Below are 17,493 nucleotides of genomic sequence, written 5' to 3'. Positions count from 1 at the left end.
CATGTTTGATGACTGTTGCTGGACGCTGGAGATTCGCTTGATTTGGCGCCAGATTCAATTAAGATCGGGAGAGTTAGATTTTTGTGGGCTACTTTCTTTCAGGTCAGTGGCAAACACAATCACTTTGCCGCTGACCGCAATTTAAGGACCAAAGAAAATGTTAAGCCTTGTTGAAAGAGGTGTAACTGAGTTTTTAAAAGTGTGCCAATCATAATTACTGCTGAGCAGCCTCTCCGGTCCAGAAAAAGGAATTTTATTTTGGAGTGTCATTCCCTCCATTCCACGATACAAATTCCACAGATTATTAAAATTTAAAAAAAATTACGTTATTTTTTGAAAGTTTGTTTATGATATTTCAGCTTCTACCCTAATTCCACATGTATGTTCGAATCTTTACTTCGCTTTCTGTAAAATAATTAAAATTAATGATCTTTAATTCCTGGTTAATTGTGAGAATTCTTCAATCTCTTTGGCTGGTCAGCCTGCTTGATGACTTCATTGTTACTGGCTGCCATAGATCCCCTATAGATGACGCCCGATAGAAAATCAGGATGCAACAGAGGAAATTGACGGCACAGAGCCCGCTATATCTTCGTGGGCAGCTTTCATTAAGGTCAGCGGCTAGTGCCGTCCCTTTGCTGTGACCATAAAATCCGGGTCATAATGATTATAAGAGGCGCCTCTTTATAATTATATTTTCTTCCTGGGCTTAAATACTTTTAATTTTCTTTCAATGCTTATTATTTAAGTGAATACACTTCAAAAATACTTCTTTGGCTGTAAAGTACTTTGGGACGTCCGGTGGTCGTGAAAGGCGCTATGCAAATGCAATTCTTTCTTTTTTATATATAATTAATTACCAATGCTGATTATTAACCATTAATGGTCGTTTTTAATGATTGGCATTCATAAATAATGATTACTATTGATTTCTAATGGTCGATTCTTCTTATCAATAATTGGTGCTTAAACTTATTGGTACATATTATAATCTTTAGTGCTCATTACTAATTATTAGTGCTAATTATTAATGATTGTTAAAGATCATTTATTTGAAATACCTTTAAACTGATTGTTTAATTCAAATCTTCCTTATTTCCCTATGATAGTATATTGTACTCTATGTTATACACTATTTTAGGGTCTGTATGATTTTGCAGCATTTATTATTTTTCGGATTACAGTAATCACCAATTTCTAGCACACAGAACCTGCACAACTTCAGCACTCGTTGACGAAACGTATTTTGTTTACCAACAGTATCCAGTCACAACTCTTTGTAGAAGTAATCACCAACACCCCACTGCAGGATCCTTCCCTGGTATTTGGTCAGCACAGGTCAATATACCGGAATATACCATGAGAATGCAGAGAAGAGACCGATTTTCTCATTAGGATGTTATAACCGAGGAGAACGTTTTGTGTTCTGTCTGGTTAGAACAGCTCTGTGTTGCAGAACTTGCAAGTTGCGTGAGTACAATAAATCAATAGACATATATTTAACCAGGAAAGAATGGGCATGCACATATACCCGTTTGGGACTGAGGTTCTCACACCTACTTGGGACTGAAGTGCATACAGCCACTTGCGTTGATGTATATACACCTCTTGGTACTGAAGTACACAGATTCGCTTTGGGACTGATGTACACCCACTTGCTCTGTGAATGACGTACACGCACCCGCTTGGGAATCAGGAGTACACATTCGTTTTAGAATGAGGAACACACACCTGCTTGGAAGTGTTAAATTCGATTCATTTTAATTTCCTCCTGCCCAATGAGGATAAATCGAAGAGGGATAAATAATCCTGGCATCCTGGTCCCTGGAATCACCCTCACCCCGCCTATCTCTCTCTTCATCCCAATATAAACATAACGTGGGATCGCACGTAGTCCCGAATTAAAACATACCAATAAATAATACTATTAATGAATATAATTGATACTTGACAATAAATGAAACACCGACCGGCACAGATGACCCCGGCATCATTTCTGTGTGTGCACGGATGGTGCCCCCACGCTGCAACACGACAATCTCTCAAACGCATCTCATTGCCGGTACATTCGTTGATATCCTTCCATATCGGACCATTTCCCTCTCCAAAGAATGCTCCCCCTGGCGTTGATATCGCGGGCCCACAACCGAGCTGATTGCAGACCACAGCCGCATCCTGTAAATCCCAGTAAGTATCACAGACCGTGCCCCAAGTGTCACCAAATAATATTTCCACTCTCCCTGAGCAGGTGTCCTCACCACCAACTAATCGCGATCCTTTTTGTCCTGTGTGCATAAACAGTAAACATTATTAAACGGAATTATATTCCATTGGAAATTCTTTCCCACGTTTAACCTATTATTGGTACACAGATAGCACGGCTTAAAAATTAAAAGCTCTATATTTGGGTTAGGATTGAGTGAGAAAATCTGCAATGGGTGACAGTCACAGTGACCCACACAAACAAATGTTCAAGGTATCCATGACATCACTGCAAGAATTAACACTGCACTGCAGCGCCGCAGAAAAAAGGGAAGGAAAGTCTGGGGAATGCAGCAGCTAGACACTTGTTGACAGCCAAGGAGAATGATGAGCCCCCATAGTGGAGGATGACACGAAGATTCTGAAAAACAGAAGTAAATCTGGAAGAAGTGAACAGGAAGCATTTGGCTTTAATCGACCTGAATACCGCAGAGAAAAGGGGAATACGAGACTAGGAGGATTTCGATATGTTTAAAGATCTGGAACAGGCTGAATTATACTGGGTAAGGGTGCGATGATTGTTCTTTTGAAACGCATTACAGAAGTTCCAACAGGGAAGGAAGTTGCATGAACTGTGAATTGGGGGTGTGGGGGGGGCGTTGGGAGTGGTGTAGGAAATTTATTTTTCTGATGCTCGTTTGGCGGGTTAGAACACATTCATCATTCAGAATCGGAGGGGTTTTAATTTAACCGTTGTCATGGACCAGATGTTGCTGGAATTGGAGGTTCGGTGAACATTATGATGTTAAAAATAACAACAGAGAATGCTGGAAAAACTCAGCAGGTCAGGCAACATCCGTGCAGAGAAATTTGAGTTGACGTTTCGGGTTGAAACCCTTCTTCAAAACATTATGATGTTATTGTATTGACTCTCGGTGCATTGGGATCACATTCCTCTGTTTACTTTAAACTGCAAAAGTCTCCATTAAAACGGCCAATAAAGGAATTCGTTAGGAACAGGATATGTAATATCACCGCGTTATTTCCAGCATCCGATGTTATAACGGCAGATGAAGTGTAGGGCTGACACTGAACGGCAACGATGTTTTCCATATAAGTGACAGAGGTTTAGACATTAAAAATAGTATCGATTATTATATAAATTGCACAGATTTTAAGCTGTCTGTGGGTCTGTGTCTATCTGAATCTGTATCCACGTGTACGAAGATTGCGCCGATGCATACATTGATGTTTCACACAGACAGATATTTATGCAGATATACACGCACACACGCACAGCTAAAATGCTTACCTGAACAAATTACACTGACATCATTTCTGTGCGTGCAGTTGTGCTGATTTCTTGGAGTAGTGGAGCAGTCCCAGAAAATGGACTCGTTACCCTGACATTCAAAGGTGTCCTGCCATATAGGACCACTGCCCTCTCCAAAGTGAGCACCTCCGGGTATTGATATCACGTCCCCACATTTCAATGATGCGCATACCACACGGGCGTCCTGTGAATCCCATTGCGAATCACACACAGTGCCCCAGGTCTTTCCATACTGTACCTCCAATCTTCCCGAGCATGCGTCCGGTCCACCAACCAGTCTCGGCTGTCTGTGGCCTGTTTATTTTGAAACCAATGGTAAAATAAGTTCAAGAAAATTTGCTTGAAGGAACAGCTTAAAACAGGGTCAGAAAAGTTGTTAATCGGAAATATTTGCCTTGTGTTTACACCCACAGTTCACGGTTTAAAAGCACAATTTATCGGCCAGGATTTTGCGGGAAGAAATAAGATGAGGCTCTCAGCGCTCACCGTGTTTGATGTGTCAATCAGACATTCCTGGGACCAGGCGTGCGCAGTTGAACGCGGAAAATACAACTTTACTGTCCCACTTGCCCTGCTTCACCAGAAGCTTCGCTTAGTAATATCTTATACCGATGGGACTCGGCATTCAAACACATGCAAAGGCGTGAAGTTGACTTCTAACGAGGTGGATACCCACTAAACACTCCGGAAAAAAATTAGAGCTTGTCCATTCAAGTATAAACTGGTTGTAATCGTTAGCGAGTTACTGTAATATCTTGCACAGCATTATATAGTGACACAGCACAGAATAAGGCCATTCTGTTCATTGTGCCTGTGCCGGTCCTTTGGTAGAGCTATCCAATTACTCCCACTCTCTTGCTCTTACCTCATAGCCCTGTAAATGTTTCCCCGTACAGTATTTATTCAATTACGTTTTGAATGTTACTATTTAACCTGCTTCTACCATCCTTTCAATCAATGCATTCTAGATCACAACAATTTGCTGTGTGAATAAAATGTTTCCTCATGTCGCCTCTGGTTCTTTTGTCATTCACATTAAATCGGTGTCCTCTGGTTACTGACACTTCTGCCACTGGAAACAGTTTCTCCTTATTTACTCTATCAAAACTATACATGATTTTGTACACCTCTATCAAATCTCTTAATTTTCCCTGCTCCAAGGAGAACAACACCAGCCTCATCAAAATCTCTACATAACAAATGTTCCTCATCACTATTAGCATTCTAGTAAATCTCTTCTGCACACTCTTCAGGGCCTTCCTTGTGGTGCCCAGAATCGATTATAAGAACATAAGAACGTAAGAAATAGGAGCAGGAGTAGGCCATTCGGCCCTTCGAGCCTGCTCCGCTATTCATTGAGATCATGGCTGATCTTCTGCCTCAATTCCATTCACTGGCCTTATCACCATATCCCTTGATTCCCTTACTAGTCAGAAATCTATGGACTTCTGTTTTGAACATACCCAATGACTGAGCATCCACAGCCCTCTGGGATAGAGAATTTCAAAGATTCACCACCCTCTGTGTGAAGAAATTTCTTCTCATGTCAGTCCTGAATGGCCTACTCTTTATCCTGAGGCTGTGGCCCCTGGTTCTAGATTCCCCAGACAAGGGAAAGATCCTTCCCGCATCCAACCTATCAAGCCCTGTAATAATTTTGTATGCTTCAATGAGATCCCCTCTCATTCTTCAGAATTCAAGAGAATATAGGCCTAGTTTACTCAATCTCTTCTCACACGACAGTCCTGCCATCCCAGGAATCAATCTCGTGAAACTTCGTTGCACCCCCTCTATGGCAAGTATATTCTTCCTTAGGTAAGGAGACCAACATTGTACACAGTACTCCAGGTGTGGTCTCACCAAGGCCCTATATAATTGGAGTAAGACTTCTTTACTCCTGTACTCAAATCCTCTTGTAATGAAGGCCAGCATATCCAGCTGAAGCCTAACCATTGTTTTATAATGATTTCGCATAACCTCCTTGTTTTTGTACTATGTGCCTCTATTACTAAAGCCAAGAATCCCATATGCTTCTTTAACAGCCCTCTCAACTTGCCCTGCCACCTTCAATGCTTTGTGTACATACAACCCAAGTCTGCTCTGCTCCAGAAAATCCATAAAATTGTAGCATTTTAGTTCATATTGCCTCTCCTCATTCTTCCGACGAAAATGTGTCACTTCACACGTCTCTGCTTTAATTTAATCCGTCGTGTGTCTGCCCATTCCACCAGTCTGTCTATGTCCTCCTGAAGTCTGTTACTGTCCTCTTCCTTGTTTACTACATTTCCGAATCTCCTCTCATCTGAAAAACTTGAAGTTATGCGCTGTATACCCAGGTCCAGGTCATTTATATATATCAAAATGAGCAGTTGTCCTATTAGCAACCCCGGGGGAACATCACTGCATACCTCCCTCCAGTCTCGAATACAAACATTAACCACTATTTACTGTTTTCTGTCTTTTAGTCGAGTTTGTATCCATGCTGCTACTGTCCCTTTAATCCCATGTGCTTTAATTTTTATAACAGATCTATCTTCTGGTACTTTGTCAAACGCTTTTTGAAAGTACATAAACACAACATCAACCGCAGTACCCTCATCAACCCTCTCCGTTATTTCATCAAAGAACTTCACCAAGTTAATCAAGCACGATTTGCATTTAACAAATCCGTGCTGACTTTCAGTTATTAGCCCATCATTTTTCAAATCCCGAGAAATTTTGTTCTGAAATATTGTTTCTGAAAGTTTCCCTATCACTGATATTAGGCTGGCTGGCATATAGTTACTGGATTTATCCCTCTTCCATTTTCTGAACTGCGGTGTAACATTTGCAATCCTCCAGTCCTCTGACCACACCCATATCCAATGTGGATTGGAAGAATGTGGCCAGAGGCTCCGCAATTTCCCCCCTTACTTCCTTCAGTAACATAGGATGCATTCCCTGCGAACCGGGTGAACTTATTAATTTGAGGACTGCCAAGCTCTTTAGTCCATCTTCTTTATCTATTTTTAAAATATCCAATATCGCTACTGCCTCCTCCTTTAATGCTACGTTGGCAGTATCCTCTTCTCTAGTGAAGACCGATGCAAATTTTAATGTAATGCCTCAGCCATGCCCTTTTCTGCCACAAGAAGATCTCCTTTCTGGTTACTGATCGGTCATCCTTTGACAGCCCTTTGACTATTTATGTCTTTATTAAAGACCTTTGGTTTTCCTTTGTTGTTAGCCGCTCTCCTCTTCTCATTCTCTCTCTGTATCCTTATCCCCTCATTTAGATCTCCTCTGAACTTGATATATTCATCTTGGTTCTGTAATGTATTCAGAACCTCAAAATTGTGATAGGCTTGCTTTTTCTGTCTCATTTAACCTATATATCTTAAATCATCCAGGGAGCTGTAACTTAGGATTCCCTTCCTTCGGCCTCATGTGAATGTGTCTACTCTGTGCCCATCTCACCTTTGAAGGCCTCCCATTGTTAACTTACTGTTTTCCCTAACAATTTTTGACTTCAATCCACCTGCGTCAGATCCCTATTCAACTCACTGAAGTTAGCCTTCCTCCAGTTAAATATATTATGCTTGATTGTACCTTATTATTTTCCTTATATATTCTAAACCTGATGATAAATATGATCACTATTCCCAAAATGCTCTCCCACTGAAACATGCTCTACTTGCCCACCTTCTTTCCCCAGAACTAGATCCAGCACTGCTTCCTGCCTTGTTGGGTTGGGAACACGCTGATGAATAAAGTTGTCTTGTACACCTTTCAAGATTTCTGTCCCTCTTTTCGATTTATACTGTTACTACCCCAGTCTGAAATAGAATAATAGAAGCCCCCCATTATCACCAGTCTGTAGTTCTTGCATTCTTACAATAACACGTTATAACAATTTATTATCATAGATAACCAGAACGTCTATTCCATGTGCCCATTTGGTGCTTCAGTACCGGCCTAAACTTAATGACAGGCCATACATTGTGTAATAACTTTTCAAAATAATGATCTACTAAAAAATAACAAGGCAAAGAACCTCAAGGTTAAAAATACGATAAGGGTGACAACTCGGCGCAAAGTATTTGGTGTAGATTCAGATAGCACAGCTATTGTCTGTTACAACAGACGTATCAACATACCACCATCTTTGTAATCTCTGTTTTCTGTAATTGGGTACCAATACAATATCTGTATCTTCGCAGTGCTGTTCATCAAGTCACGAAACTAAATTGTTGCTATGGCCAAGATTATCTGTTCTCCAAAACCATTAGTCTTCAACATTATTGTCAACTTTGGGCTGACATCGCCAATCCCACAAGTCCGTGTGCGGACTTTTCTCTATAACACTGCGTCCAGGCACCTCAACAATCAGCTCCGTGTAACGGGCTTCATGTCGCTTTTAGATCCTCCATTTATAACCAAACTAGCGCTGGAATCTCGCACATCTCACAATATCTAGGAGTCATGTTTATAATTCAGAAGCGTGAAAAAATTGTTTGTTACAGCGTGTGCTGATCTGAACTTCACAAATATAATACAATTTCTCAAAATCGGCAGTTACAAAAATCGCGTGATTCTCAAGCAGAGAATGTCGGATCCGCCATCAGCATAGTTTGTATTCCTGCTAAAACGACATCAACTTGTACAAGGGACTAGTTATTTTGTTTATGTGGAACAATAGAATCTTACAGGACAGAAGCAGGTCATTGGGCCTATCACTTTGGTGCCGGCTCTTTGAAAGAGTTATAAAATTAGTCCCACACCCCTGCTCTTTAGGTATAGCCTTGCAATTTTCTTCCTTTAATTATTTATCCAATTTTCTTTTCAAATTTCCTGCTGATTCTGCTTCCGCCACCTTTTCAGACAGCGCATTTCAGATCAAAACAACTCGCTGTGTAAATTTAAAAAATCTCCCCATCTCCCCTCTGGCTCTTCTGTCAATTACCTGAAATCTGTGCGTTCTGTTTACTGGCCCGTCTGCAAGTGGAGACAGTTTCTCCTTGATTTTCAACATCTCTATTAAATCTTCTCCTAACCATCTCTGCTCTACGGAGTACAATCACAGCTTGTGGAGTCTCTCCACATATCATGAATAAGTAAATGCATAATTTATAAATCTATAAATTATTATCCGGCCTTACATTATGCCTTGGAAGCTTTCAGCCTTCAAAGTGATTTCAATATTTTATAACGGCTCATCCTTGCCCATTTTTTTGTGTGCTGTGGAATGGAGAGACGTCATCTTCAGGCATTGTCTAAGACATTACAAACAAATAAATTACCTGAACAAACGACACCAGCTGCTTCCTCTTTGCTAGAGCAGTTATTGTGAGCCAACGGTTCCATCCCACATTTCCAGGGGTCATCCTCGGTGCCGTTGCAGCGAATTTCATACTGAAACGCAGGCCAGTGTCCAGCCCCAAACTGGGAATTACCTGATGCAGATAAAGCGTCGCCACAGCCCAGGTATTTACAATAAGCGCGAGCGTCGTTCATATCCCACATTCGACCGCATATAATGCGTCTGTCCTGATTGAAGGAAACACCCTCAACTCTCCCAGCACACGGGCTGCCTCCACCTACCAGCATCACTTTTGCCTCAACTGATATAAAAAAAAGCAGTTTTGGATTAGTCACCTTAAAAATATTACACCGATTTAAACAGGAGACACCGGTCGGCAGTTGAAAGTGATCTGCACTGATTATCTCATGTCAATCCTGCTGCAAATGCAGCAAATGTACAACCATTACGTACGCAGAACAAGCAGTTAGCTCTACAAAGATAGCGTTTAAATCCCAGACAGTGATCAATATAAACATCGCATATACAGCCCAGGCAATTAGCACTATAAATACAGTACAGGAAGTGAGAAATACATTTTGGAAGTGAGAATACGGAAGTGAAACATGCCTTCAATTATGAGATTTGAATTGGACTGGAGGAGCACAGGGGCAGCACACGTGGACAAAGTCACAACAATGGAGACAAAATCCTTGGCTTTAAACATAGAGCATAGAATATTAAACAAGGTGTGGAGATGCCGGAGTTGGACTGGGGTGGACAAATGTAAGAAATCACACAACACCAGGTTATAGTCCAACAGCTTTATTTGAAATCACAAGCTTTCGGAGCGCTGCTCCTTCTTCAGGTGAAGTGGAGAAATGCACTGAAGAAGGAGCAGCGCTCCGAAAGCTTGTGATTTCAAATAAAGCTGTTGGACTATAACCTGGTGTTGTGTGATTTCTAATATTAAACAAAGCCAGGGTTGGTTAAGCCACACGTGGCGTATAATGTATGGGCAACATGACAGACATTTCTGAAATCCACATTCTACATTTAATCAGAATTACCATTCTGGAATTTTAGGACTTGTATTATGTTAACGCTGGTAATCTGGAAGAGAGAGATTAGTCGAGATGGCTAATGTACACCGGGGCTGGCTTGATGGGCAGAATGGTTTGCTTCTCTGTGAGCAGGAATCTAAGATTGTAGAATAGAAACCCTATCTCAGTTGGCACGGTAAGAAATCCCATCATTGATACCCAAAGTTCTTACTGAAGTAGTATTGAAATTTTGCAGCTCCAGGAAACCATGTTACATGCCTTATCTTGAAGGGACAATTCTTTTGTGCTTTTTTAAAGGCATGTGCTCACTTGATCTGAGGCACCATCTATTGATATATTACATTTCATATCTTAAGTAGGTGGAGCACTTTATATTCACCAACATTACTTCCTGTTCTTATATTTTTGCCAACATTTTCCATTTGCAATTCAAATGTTCACATCGCTAATCCATTTCCCAATATATCCTACGGCCTGTCGCAATGTTGCCAAGGATTCTTCGGCAGCACTGGTTAAATACACGACCTCCATGATCTAGCAGGTACATCATCAAAAGCAATCCAAGGCACATGCCATCCAACTTGAACATGTACTGACGTTCCTTCACGCTGTGTCAAAATCTAGGATCTCCTTATCTAACAGCACTCTAGGAATACCTTCACTACATGGACTACAGCAGTTGAAGCAAAAGGTCCATCACCACTTTCACAAGGGCAAGTAGGGAATGGGAAATAAATGATGTCCTTGCCAGTGACGTGCATCGCCCAAGTAAGAATTGAAAAAATCAGTCTCTGGCCAATAGCGGGTGATGTATTATCATTTCCCCACCCATCACTGTATGTGCGGAATCCGCATAAGCTTGAATGGGGATCACATAGAAACACATTTACATACCAAATAAAAAAAATACATACTTAAAATTAATTAAAACACAATTAAATTAAACATTGAAAAGCAAAATTTAATTTTTTGACAAATAATTGAAATGCTTTAAAGGAGCTAATTGTTGTAAAAACCCATCTGGTTCACTAATGTCCTTTATGGAAGAAAATCTGCCGTCCTTACCCGGTCTGGCCTATATGTGACTCCAGACCCACGGCAATGAGGTTGATTATTAACTGCCCCTCTGAAACGGCCTAGCAAACCACTCAGTTGTCAAGGCAGCGGCTCAACACCATCTTCTCAAGGACCACTAGGGTTGGGCAATAAATGCTGGCCTTGCCAGCGACGTCCAAATGAATAAAAACAACTCTCAGCCTGCAGATGTCAATTTCCCGGGGATGGCTATGATCTGTTAATAAGATTCGTGCACAAATACCCAGAACTTGCGGGGCCCTTATGGGCGATTATATTTGGAAAAAAAAGAGAAGCTTCTTACGTGCATGTGAGAGCGGGGGAGAAAAAATCAGCTAAAATAGAGAGTTCTGATTACAAATCTGTTGCGTTTTTCATAAACTTCAGAAATGTTATTAGGCTTGGGAAAAACGAAGCCTGAAGATTTGTCTTAATAGCCTAGATGCAAGACATTGCCTCAGTTTGCAGAGGGACATTAGGTAGGCACAGACAGAGGTCTTTCGCATCCATTTAAATTAATGGAATGAAAATCCGACAGGAACTTTTATGGGTCTGCAATCCTCCATAGCCAGTTGTTCTCTGTGGTAAAGCTAGGTTCAGTTGATGCCTCGGCAGTAAAGACAAAAAGATGTGTGTTGGGGCAGCCAACCATTAGAATAAATTCTCGTCCCTGCCTAAGATAAAAATTCTATCCAGATGGAGTGGAAGTCGCAGAAAGAAAGTCAGCATTAGAATCACTTTTCGTCCAAATTACAGATTTTATTAATTGGATTGTGAAAGCAGACCTGGAGCTTCTAGTTATAACTTGATTATCAGTGACATTTTGCTAATAATTAGAAAACGAACATTGTCGAATTCTTAACAGATTTCAAACTCATGGAGGGGAATTGTGGGGGCGGGGGGTGGTGGTAAGGGCGCGCCTTAGGCACAAAGAGAAATATACAAAAACAAAGAATGATCCTCATTTCAATTAATTTAATAAATAAAACAAGGTTGTTGAATTTTGAGAGAACACAGAAAAACTCTAATTATCAGTTGTGTTGATATTAATCATTAGAATATTCCCGTATTTTTAAATTGCGGGTTCAGAAAGATGTTAACAGAGAGAGAGAGAGAGTCAGACACAGCGACACACAGCCAGGAACAAATTCAAAGAACGTAAATTCCAACATTAACAGCAATCCGATACAATGTCAGAATCAATTATTACCAAACAAAGTGCTTTCAGATACAAAATTGGTGGGTCACTCGCCAAATTGAAACTTTGGAATTCTCTACCCAAAAGGGCTGTGGATGCTCAAGTTTGAGGTATACCTATTTTGGGACTCTGGAGGAATCAAGGGGTATGGAAATCGGGCGGGAAAGTGAAGTTGAGGTCGAAGATCAGTCATGATCTTAATGAATTACGGAGCAGGATCGATGGGCCGAATGGCCTACTCCTGCTCCTAATTTTTATATCCGACTGGAACATATATTGACGTTCCTTCATTATCGCTGGGTCAAAATCTAGGATCTCCTTATATAACAGCACTGTGGGAGCACCTTCACTACATGGACTGCAGCGGTTGAAGCAAAAGGTCCATCACCACTTTCGCAAGGGCAAGTGGGGATTTGACAAGAAATACTGGCCTTGCCTGCGATGTGCATCGCCCAAGTAAGAATTGAAAAAAATCATAGTCTCTGGCCAACAGCTGGTGCTGTATTCCCTCTTTCTCGCTTTTTCCAAACTTAACTTTTGTGGTTTATAGTTTCTAGGGTCTCTGTTGTGTATTGGGGAGTGCTGGAAAACAAGGGCCCTTGTGTATATCATTTAACTGTAGTATAATTAGTGGTATAGATTTGATTTAATTCAATTTGAATTAATTAAAGGGTAATTCCTGGCAGCACAGCTTGGCCCCGTGGCATGCTCTTCCTGCACTATGTGGGAAATCAGCGACATTTCCTGTGTCCCTGATGACCATGTGTGCAGGAAGTGTATCCAGCTGCAGCTACTGACAGACCGCATTGTGGCACTGGAGCTGCGAATGGATACATACTGGAGCATTTGCGATGCTGAGCACATTGTGGACAACACGTTTAGGGAGTTGGTCACACCACAGGTAAAGGCTCCACAGGTAGGAAGCGAATGGGTGACCACCAGGCAGTGTAGCAGGCGCAGGATGGTAGTGCAGGAGCCTCCTGTGGCCAGCTCCCTTTCAAACAGATATACCACTTTGGATATTGTTCAATGGGATGGCTTATCGGGGGAAGGCAGCAGAAGCCAACTTCCTGGCACCATGGGTGGTCCTGCTGCACAGGACGGTAGGAAAAAAAGTGGGACAGCTATAGTGATAGGGGATTCTATTGTAAGGGGAATAGATAGGTGTTTCTGCGGCCACAAACGAGACTCCAGAATGGTATGTTGCCTCCCTGGTGCAAGGGTCAAGGATGTCTCGGAGCGGCTGCAGGGCATTCTGGAGGGGGAGGGTGAACAAACAGTTGTCGTGGTGCATATAGTTACCAACGATATAGGTAAAAAGCGGGATGAGGTCCTAAAATCTCAGGATTGCTACCAGTGCCACGTGCTAGTCAAATAGAAATAGAAGGATATTTCAGATGAATACGTGGCTAGATGAAAGGTGCAAGGGGGAGGGATTCAAATTCCTGGGATATTGGAACCACTTCTGGGGGACCGGAACCGATGTCCTGGGGGAGTGTTTGATACTGCTTTTGGGGAGGGTTAAATCTAAAATGGCAGGGGGTTGGGAACCTGTACAGGGAGAAAGAGGAAAGGGAAAAAAGGACAGAAACAAAAGACAGGAAGGAGAGAAGCAAATGTTGAATGCAGAGAAATCATGGGTGTAAATCAAACATGGCCACAGTAAATAATAATTCTAAAAGGATTAAGAGCTTTAAAAAATCAAGCCTGAAGGTGTTGTGTCTTAATGCGAGGAGCATTCGTTATAAGGTGGATGAATTAGCTGCACAAATAGATGTAAACGGATATGATATAATTGGGATTACGGAGACATGGCTACAGGATGACCAAGTCTGGGAATTCAACATCCAGGGGTATTCAATATTGAAGAAGGACAGGAAAAAAGGAAAAGGAGGTGGGGTAGCATTGCTGGTTAAAGCGGAGATTAACACAATAGTAAGAAAGGATATTAGCCCTGATGTTGTGGAATCTGTATGGGCAGAGCTGTGAAAAACGAAGGGGCAGAAAACGTTAGTTGGAGCTGTATACAGACCCCCAAACTCTAATGCTGAGGTTGGGGATGGCATTAAATGGGAAATTAGAGATGCGTGCAATAAGAACACAGCAGTTATCATGGGTGACTTTAATCTTCATATAGATTGGGCTAACCAAATTAGTAACAGTAGTGTGGAGGAGGAATTCCGAGAGTGTATACGGGATGGTTTCCTGGATCAATATGCCGAGGAACCAACTAGAGATCAGGCCATCTTAGACTGGGTATTATGTAATGAGAAAGGATTAATTAGGAATCTTGTTGTGTGAGGCCCCTTGGGGAGGAGCGATCATAATATGTCAGAATTCTTCATTAAAAAGGAGATTGAAGTAGTTGACTCAGAGTCTAGGGTCCTGAATTTAAATAAAGGAAACTACGATGGTATGAGGCACGAGTTGGCTAGGATGGGTTGGGGAAAGTTACTTCAAGGATTGACGGTGGATAGGAAATGGCAAGCATTTAAAGATCGCATGAATGAACTACAGAATTTGTTCATCCCCGTTTGCCATAAAAATAAAACAAAAAGGTGACTCAACCGTGGCTAACAAGGGAAATTAGGGAATGCATTAGATCCAAGGAGAGGACGTATAATTTGGCCAGAAAAAGCAGCAAACCTGAGGATTGGGAACAGTTTAGTATTGAGCAAAGGAGGACCAAGTGATCACTTACGAGGGGGAAACTAGATAATGAGAGTAAGCTTGCAGGGAACATAAAAACTGACTGTAAAAGCTTCTATAGATATGTGAAGAGAAAACGATTGCTGAAGTCAAGCGTAGGTCCGTTGCATTCAGAATCAGGGAAATTTATCATGGGGAACAAAGAAATGGCAGACCAATTAAATACATACTTTGGTGCTGTCTTCACAAAGGAGGACACAAATAACCTCCCAGAGATGTCGGGGAACATAGGCCTAGAAATTCAGTATAGCCACTTTTGGGGCGGTAAAGTCGGGCGGGCGCTAAATTTAGCGCCCGCCGGAAAGTGGAGGCCACTTCGCCGATATTCAGTAGCTTTGGCCAAGGAGTTTGGGCGAGCGCTGAAACTGGCGTTGCACTCCTATCTTTAGGCGCTAAGCCGGCGGTGCAGACTGATGACGCTGAGGCCGGACGCAGCGCAGGTGCGGTCATGTTTTGATTGACAGCAGACACCCTGACGCCGGCCAGCTCTTAAAGGGGGAAGGGTCGACTTTGTCTGCTGCCACGCCCTGGATAGTGGAGCCCTGCAGCTAGGCCTGAACACTGCTGGTGGACCCAAATAGCGCCTGAAGCCATGCAGAAGACCCGTGAACGAGCGCAGCGCTTCTCAGAGCATGCTTTGAGGGTGCTGCTTAGGGGTTTGGAAAAGAAAAGAGAGATCTTGTGCCCGGACAGTGGCAAGAAGGCTCCCAGGAGGCGGTACAGGAGAGCCTGGAGGGAAATCGCCCAGAGGGTCTCAGCCAACAGCGATGTCCCCAGGACTGGTGACCAATGCCGCAAGAAGTACAACGACCTCACTCGGTTGGTCAGGGTGAGTACCCTTTCCAGTGTCCTCCTCATCCTTGCATGTGCACCTCACATTATGGGCAAACGGACCTCAAAGGCCTAATGGCCAGCCCTCCTCCCGCAGCTATGGCACTGGCATGATCATCAATAGCACTTTCTGCACTTTACACACTGGCCAAGCCATTCGACCATGGGAGGCAGTGCACACAACAACAGGGCACCACACTGGCCAAGCTATTCGACCATGGGAGGCAGTGCACACAACAACAGGGCACCACACTGGCCAAGCTATTCGACCATGGGAGGCAGTGCACACAACAACAGGGCACCACACTGTACTTAGAGGCCGTCCTTTCTCTTGCAGGCCAAGCTGGCGCAGAATCTGAAGAGCCGGACTGTCACCAGGGGAGGCCGTGTCCAGTTCCAGGAGCTCAGTGACTTGGAGGAGCGCGTGGCTCGACTCATGCGTGCCCGGGTGGTTGGCCCCGTAGCTATTGGAGATGCCGACCCTGTGCTGGGCCCCAATGGTAAGGACATGACCGTTTGCACCTCTCTCGTTCCCCTTGCGCTTCAGATCTACATCCTTTGCCACTGTCCCACGAATGCGCATAATGCCACCACTCATGCCTCCCTCGCTGACGCCCTGTCCTCACTCTAAAGCTACTCTTGTGCCTTCCTGCTTTCAGCTGGTGAGGAGGAGGTCCCTGAAGCTGAGAGTGCCAGTCCCTCGGAAGAGGAGGACGACGAGGACCAAGAGGAAGGCGGCACATCGGGGGAACCCTCATCCGCGCCAGGGGATGGCAATGGAGGGGAGACGCCTTGCCTGGAGGAGAGCCAGGGGGAAGTGTTGCAGGGGGGTGTAGCTCCTGGGCCCAGTGGCGTCCTGGCACGCGGGAAGGGTCGGGCAGCACGGCGGCCTTCTCCCCAGAGGGGGGAAGTGTTGCAGGGGAGGGCAGTTGTTGGGCCCAGTGGCGTCCAGGCACACGGGAAGGGTCGGGCAGCACGGCGGCCTTCTCCCCAGAGGGGGGAAGTGTTGCAGGGGAGGGCAGTTGCTGGGCCCAGTGGCGCCCAGGCACGCGGGAAGGGTCGGGCAGCTCGGCGGCCTTCTCCCCAGAGGGAGAGTCCGGCCTCCAGTCCGGAGACGGTCCTCGCCCAGGAGGTGCGCCTCCTTGATGAAATGTCCGTGGACTCGGAGCGGCGCTACACCGAGTTCATGGGGGTTGTGGGACAGTTGCCTCAGGCCATTGCGTCCCTGGCTCATAGTGTGGCCGATTTCGGGGACTCAGAGGCCAGGGGTGTCGACCAACTCGCGGCAGCACAGGACGCGAGTCGAGAGTTCCTGAGTGGTGCCGTGCAGACACTGACTGGTCTGATGCGGGCACAGACCAGGGCAGTTCGGGCACTCACATCTGCCACATTCGCTGTGTCACGGAGGCATCGCCAGGGCACCCGCCGCCCTGCTGCAGCACAGTGGTCTGGCCTTCACCAGATTGCTGCGCTTGTTGCAGTGCCAGCCCGGCTGAGTGCCAGTGTCTCTGGCGACCAGCGAGCGCCTGGCATCAGCCAGCTTGCCCCCATTGCTGCAGCCGCCACTGCCACTCCCCCAGCCAAGCTGCGACGAGCTGCTGCAGAGACTGATGCTGCCCAGCCACAGCTGCAGCAGTCAGCAGCCGGCCCCTCCAGCACCGGACCTCGTCTAGGCCGACCCCCAAGGGCATCTGCCATCACGCATTGTGCCCCTCAGGAGCCTTCCCCCAGCCTTGCAACACCCACAGGGCCCAGGTTGAGGCGGAGCAACAGGTCGGGCAGGGGCCGGAGAAGCCTGCACAAG

The 17,493-nt window shown here is 44.3% G+C and overlaps 1 protein-coding gene across 1 annotated transcript in view; it reads right to left on the bottom strand.

Moving 5' to 3' along the window:
• The window catches only part of LOC147115398 (scavenger receptor cysteine-rich domain-containing protein DMBT1-like), a 117,410-nt gene that overhangs the window by 26,785 nt on the left and 73,132 nt on the right, over positions 1-17,493 (bottom strand). The window contains exons 5-7 of the mRNA XM_085989574.1: positions 8,815-9,135; positions 3,515-3,829; positions 1,971-2,285 (exon numbers count right to left, since the gene is read on the bottom strand). Of these exons, the coding sequence (XP_085845700.1) occupies positions 1,971-2,285; positions 3,515-3,829; positions 8,815-9,135 (951 nt within the window). The remainder of the gene's footprint in view (positions 1-1,970; positions 2,286-3,514; positions 3,830-8,814; positions 9,136-17,493) is intronic.

This window comes from Somniosus microcephalus, chromosome 6, assembly GCF_052327205.1.
Source record: "Somniosus microcephalus isolate GS21.2 chromosome 6, FLI_Smic_1.0, whole genome shotgun sequence".
In the NCBI taxonomy this organism is placed as follows: domain Eukaryota; kingdom Metazoa; phylum Chordata; class Chondrichthyes; order Squaliformes; family Somniosidae; genus Somniosus; species Somniosus microcephalus.
The sequence above is the reverse complement of the archived record's forward strand: the minus strand, read 5'-3'. Positions and strand labels throughout refer to the sequence as shown.